Source organism: Amyelois transitella, chromosome 11 (assembly GCF_032362555.1).
Source record: "Amyelois transitella isolate CPQ chromosome 11, ilAmyTran1.1, whole genome shotgun sequence".
Lineage (NCBI taxonomy): Eukaryota > Metazoa > Arthropoda > Insecta > Lepidoptera > Pyralidae > Amyelois > Amyelois transitella.
The window spans coordinates 8071128-8077825 of NC_083514.1; the positions used below are offsets into that span (position 1 = coordinate 8071128).

Consider the following 6698-nt stretch of genomic DNA (forward strand, 5'->3'; position numbering starts at 1 on the left):
TTTAACGAAATCCATGGAAAAGAGAGCCTTATAAACTTGGGATGGGCTAGCAAACTGTCACTATTTGAATCTTAGCCAAACAGCTGAACCTAAAAAACCGAAAGGCCACGGTTTTTTGAGGTTGTTAGCTCTGTCTACCCCGCAAAGGGTACAGACGTGACTATATGTACATATGTACGGAAAAGAGATTTAAACGGGCCGGGAAACATACGGCACATAATTCATTTCTAGTTTATTCCTACTAAAAGGGTACTGACTACAGATCCTAATAAAAGGTGACTAGGGATTGTTTGGTTTTAGCGCACTTGAAAATCCTTCGCCTGGTCTCAAGTTACACTTGGGCACTTGCAATAATCCGACGACCCGGGGCGCGGCGACACCGCCCGGGGCTCTAATGGATCCTGTTGAGAGCATTACATCAACACTGTAAGATAAAGATTTTATTTTTTGTATCATTAGCTTGCTGTATAGAAGGTCGCATTTAGATTAAAGGCATCTACCTTTTTAGTTTTCCTTGCTAAGATGAATTTGTAGAAATGAAGAGGAAGTTATGTTGTTGAAGAAATAGCTGAGGTGCAGTTTGTTACCGCTTCTTCTGCACTGACGCTTTTTGGAAGCGGCAGTGAACTTAGTTTTAAGTAATTTATGTGACGTCAACCAATGTTGTGGAACCAAAAAATATGACAATTAAGTATCCCGTAATAATAAATAAAATTTTGAAGTTTGATGTTTTTTTAAGTTTTAGCGTAAATCAAATATCTACACAAAAACTAGAGCGTTGGTGATCGAATTGTTAAGGTGCCCGTATAGAAAGTGTGAGCAGGGAGGCACAGGGTTCAAACCCTCCATCGGATATGTACCAATGACTCGTATTGTGAGTAAGGTTCATTAATTTGATACGATGCTCTTAAGGTATGGGAAAACATCGTGTGGAAACTGAACATTCAGGTAACTAGATATGTAACCATAATCAATTATGGGTAAGATTCCCCCGCGAAGGTTGCGGGAGGGGAGTCCCTTCGTATAAAAACCTGACTTGCGCTATCCAAGATTATGATTAAGAACGCACTCCGGTCTTCTCTCCAGACTCACTTTAGCACCACTTTGGCCCATTATCAACATTGATTCTAGTACCACGTCAAGTTTCTGAATGGTAGGGGCTATCTACAGAGTTGTACAATTTACACGCGATGACGATATTATCATGTAACTTTTTCACACAAGTTTTATTGTTATATCAACAACAGATATAAATAATCTGGTGACAGGATTATTCCTATCTATAATTGATACCTTATCTAACACAGATCTGAAGCAGTTGATAACAATTATGAATCACGGCATTTCCGTATAAAAGTACAGTTTCGGATGTATCATTTAAAATATGTTAGGCGTACTGTTAGTAAGCATAGCGTTGAGCTCTGTGGTTGCACAGAATGGCACAGAGGAGTCTCTTGAAGTAAAAATAACACAAGGTACAGTGAGAGGATATAAAAAGATAGGCAGTGATGTGTTTGTTTTTTATGGGATCCCCTATGCCACGGCACCCACTGGAAGGCAGAAGTTTATGGTAAGCCATAATATTAAGGATATTCATACCTACCTAAGTTATAATAGTTAAATACCTATTTTGTGTAGACACGTTCGGAAAAAAGTCGGTTGGGGTACGAATACGAAAGGGTGCGCACTTTTTGGGACTTAAAAAAATTTCGCAAAAGTTCATATGACCTTAAGGGATGCTTTTGGTCATATCTAAACCCTGGCATCATAAAAAATAGGGCTTAATAAGGCAAAAAAAATCGGCGAAATTTTTCTAAATCCAAAATAAATAATAGTTTAAAAAAAACTAAAAAACTACGCTTTATTGCTAATCAAACTAAAAAATAGAAAATAAAATTTAAAGACAAAGGAATTATAAAACAGTAGTAGCAAGTCGAACAATCGGTTATAGTCAATTACCTCCGATTAAAATTATAACAAAATTAAATTTATAAACAAAACAATTGAAATCTGAGTAAAAAGCGTGGGGTGCCTGATGTAGTAAATATTAAAATCATTCTATTAGCATATATTTATGACAATAGAGTTATGAAAATGAAGTAAAATGCACCCCACGCTTTTTACTCTGATTTAAATTGTTTTGTTTATAAATTTAATTTTGTTATAATTTTAATCGGAGGTAATTGACTATAACCGATTGTTCGACTTGCTACTACTGTTTTATAATTCCTTTGTCTTTAAATTTTATTTTCTATTTTTTAGTTTGATTAGCAATAAAGCGTAGTTTTTTAGTTTTTTTTAAACTATTATTTATTTTCTATTTTTTAGTTTGATTAGCAATAAAACGCCTAGTTTTTTTATACAATTATTTTTTGGTAGAAGTGTTAACTTCCTACTACTTCTACTACGCTGTATAACTATCTTACTAGAAATGACTTTCGCAACCATGCACCCATCGCCGGAGGTTTTCACAACTAACTTTCTTAAAGTTATATGTGGCCTGATTGGATTAAATCTCATAATATTCTCATCATCATGATTCTTTTTTAGGCGATGGGCTAGCAACCTGTCACTATTTGAATCTCAATTCTATCTTAAAGCCCAATAGCTGAAGGTGGCCTATCAGTCTTTACAAGACTGTTGGCTCTGTCTACCCCGCAAGGGATATAGACGTGATTATATGTATGCATGTATGTATGATGATTGTTAAACCCAGTTGAAAAGAATTTTATAGTGATAAATCACTGTTAATAATATTTTTGACTATCCAGCAAACATAACAATTTTCGATTGTGGCCTTGCCAGGAATCAAACCACAAGATTAAGAGGCAGATTGATACAGGAACAAAAATATTTCAAACATACCTCCACTGCCTTTACAACCAGGAACGCAACAATGTTTATCTGAAGACATCGTGGCACTTTTGTAGTAAAATCTGTCTTTCACAAAAACAAACACAAACTTGGGACTCCTATCTCAAATAATCAGGTACTTTTTACAGGAGTCCTATCTCAAAATATCTGCACAACACAGTGAACACAGTCAGAGTCCAATCTCAGATGATAAAATCACACGAATATCCGGAAGAACAAAGCTCGACTCAACGGAAGATTCCAAACTCCAAATAACGACAAGTTATCAGCACAAAACAAAGTGCAAATAGGTAAATACACAGGCACCGGTAAAAACACAGAAAGAAAGTTTACAGGTGTTAGAATCGAATTCAAAACTTACTGCAAAACTTATTTTACATAAATAAACAAACTGTCACTCATTTTCCAAGCGAGTATTACAGTGTTGCTATTATAAATATGCAAAAGTTACATAATGTTAATTCAAGAATCGCATTAATATGTTAAACACGTATTAAATATCGCAAAGTTCTGTAGGTAGTAACTTTATTCTTGTATTGTTGTAAATTTAGTTGTTCAATTTTCATTTATTACTTTTGTTTTATTACTTATATATTTTTTATTGTTTTAAAATATTCTACTAATTCTACTATTGTTTCTAATGGTAATTCTAAATGGAGCAATGCGATGAAATAAAGAAGCCTCAGGTTAATAGTGACATTATATGGAAATATATTACATCTCTTTTTGACTCATTATACGTCAGAACTTCTTGGTTTCTTGTATGGAGATTACTGGCACTGGTGCTATCTCTGTCTCTCTTACTCTCATACGAAGGATCTAAAAATGAATTTATTAATCCTGGCAGTTTTAATAAGGATAATGAGAAACTCTTATCAAAATATTGCATTGTCATCGGTCCTTGATACGTGTGCAAAGTTTCAAGTTGATCAGACGTTTAGAAATCAGTGAAAATTAAGCTCAAAGATTCCGTTACATACATACATACATACATACATACATACATACAACCCAAGCTAATAAAAGCGTAGTAAAAAGTGCGCACCCTTTCCGACACTCTGACCGGAAAATAATTAATAACTAATTCTGAAAACATATAGCATTTAAGATTCCATATTTCCCCATTAAACGAATGTGTATATATTTTCAGCCACCTCTGTCGCCTCCACAATGGGCAGGAATATTTGAAGCAACGGACAAAGACATCATTTGTATTCAACCATTCCGTCCTTACTCACAAGAAAACTGCCTGATTGCCAACGTGTACGTTCCCGACACGGAACGAACTAACCTTCCCGTTGTGGTCATTGTTCATGGAGGCGCATTTTATTTATACTACGGTAGTGTTCAAGAACCTATAGATTTGGTAAATTCTGGCAAAATTATCGCAGTCTCATTTAACTATCGTCTTGGAGCCCATGGGTTCCTTTGTCTAGGCACAGAAGAAGTACCCGGTAATGCAGGCATGAAAGATCAAGTGGCTATGCTTCGATGGGTTCAAGAAAATATTGCGCATTTTGGAGGCAACCCTAATGACGTCACTATCATGGGGTGCAGTGCTGGTGGTATGTCTGTTGATCTTCTATCGGTATCACCAATGGCGAAAGGACTGTTCCATAAAGTTATTGTTAATAGTGGTGCTAGTGTTGGACCACTTTCATTTCAAGTTGACCCATTGGAAAATGCGAGATCTTACGCTAAAGCTCTCGGTTTCGACCGTGTAGATGATATAGATGCTCTGGAAGAGTTTTACAAAACTGTTTCATATGAAACCCTTATTTCACGCCTGGATGTAATCATTGAGAGAACTGATTCTTCGGTAGTGTTTATGCCCTGTGTAGAAGCTGACATGGGGACTGAGAGATTTCTTGAAGACGCTCCTGTAAACTTGTTGCGCAGTCAAAACCTCACTCGATACCCAATGATGTACGGATATGCAGAAATGGAAGGATTATTTAACGTAAATCGATTTGATGATTGGAAACAAAGAATGAACGAAAATTTTTCTGAATTTTTACCAGCTGACTTGCAATTTGAAACCAGTCAGCAGAGAGAAGAAGTTGCTGCAAAAATAAAAATGTTTTATTTCGAGAATGAAGGTGTGAGGGATACCAGCATATTAGCTTACTTAGAATATTTTAAGGATATCATATTTGCACATCCTATACTCCGTACTATAAAACTGCATTGGGAATACGGAGATAATCCAATATATTTGTATGAGTATTCCTTCGTGGATGAAAATACTCCTTATATACCCCACACATTTTTGCGTGGCGCTAATCATTGTGAACAAACAGTAGCAACTTTTGATCAAGATACCACCAATGCGACGGAAGAATACTTGGCAATGAAGGAAATCATGAGGGAACTGCATATTAATTTTATTACATTAGGGTGAGTATTGTAAATGAATTGAGCTTTAGTGGCAGAGTAGTAGTAGCGATCTGCAAGCTTCAGGACCCGAGGGTTCTAAATCCGAGGTTTATAAATTAAAAAGATATGGGAAAGGACTAAGAAGACTATGACAGCGGCTTGATCTTGGATTCTCGGGTCACAGATATTGTGCCAGTAGACAGAGCCAACAGTCCCGAAAAAACTGTAAGGTTACGTTCAGGTGTATAGTACAATGCTGGCATTGAGATTCAAATAGTGGCAGGTTGCTAGCCCAAACAACATGCAAAGATGATAAAAATAGGAAAATAGAAAGCCAATTAAGTGAACACAGATCACAACAAATTCATACTAATATCTCATTCAATTACAGAGTACCAGTACCAGAAGGCTCGCCTTTGCCCGCATGGCCGCCTATCAACCACAAACGAAGCCCACACATGTCTATAGGCACTTCTCTGCAGCTTCTTAGTTCGCTCAATTCAAGGACCGCAACATTTTTGGACTCCATCTATGAGCAGTATTACAGGATCCCGATACCACCCGGAGCTAGTTCAGCGTTTCAGTTGATGTTCAGCACGCTTTTAATGACTTTGATATTGATAATTCAGGTTTTGAGTTGACAAGTACATATGTTATGATTGATAAGCATGTAATTAACATAGTCTTGGTGACCCGCAAAACTTGTGCGAATCCCGTAGAATCTAAGTAATATTCCCATATCAGAATTTTTAAAAGTTATAAATATACGTATGGACTAATGCGATTTTGTTCTCATTTCAACCCCACAAAAACGCCTAATAATGACATTGACCTTAAGATCGAGAATGAATGAGAAGGTAGAAAATCCCCAAAGAGACATAAAAAAATATATTTAACTAGAGGCCGCCCGCGACTTCGTCCGCATGGAAACCCTATCAATCCCGCGGGAACTCTGGGATAAAAAGTAGCCTATGTGTTATTCTGGGTCTTCAGCTACCTACATATTAAATTTCATGGTAATCGGTTCAGTAGTTTTTGCGTGAAAGAGTAACAAACATCCATACATCCATACAAACTTTCGCCTTTATAATAGTAGTAGGATGAATATACCTATATAAATACATAAATAAAAAATAAATTAATATATACGGGACGAATTACACAGATTTAGTTAGCCTCTAAATAAGTTTTAAGCTCGTATTACTAGATACTAACTCAACGATTATTATTATATTCATCTTAGATTTCACGGGTCTATACACCCCGGACTTTTGAGAGGCTTGCGTGGGGATATAAATCCAACACGTAACACGGCCCTTTGGAGAAGTTGATGTTATGTTGTTCTCCTGCCAAAACCCGTTCCCGGGCATATCAATAGACGATATTTCCATAAACAGGTCTCGGCAGGAGGTGGAGCTATTACAAAATAAGGAAAAGGATGATGGGTT

General features: G+C 36.4%; 1 protein-coding gene across 1 annotated transcript; it reads left to right on the forward strand.

The window, feature by feature from the left end:
* Positions 1 to 1340: 1340 nt before the first annotated feature.
* On the forward strand, positions 1341 to 6030 carry LOC106139211 (venom carboxylesterase-6). The gene is made up of 3 exons (XM_013340600.2): positions 1341 to 1570; positions 4025 to 5271; positions 5642 to 6030. The coding sequence occupies exons 1-3, from the start codon at positions 1385 to 1387 to the stop codon at positions 5889 to 5891; spliced, it is 1683 nt and encodes a 560-aa protein (XP_013196054.2). The 5' UTR covers positions 1341 to 1384; the 3' UTR covers positions 5892 to 6030.
* Positions 6031 to 6698: the final 668 nt, after the last annotated feature.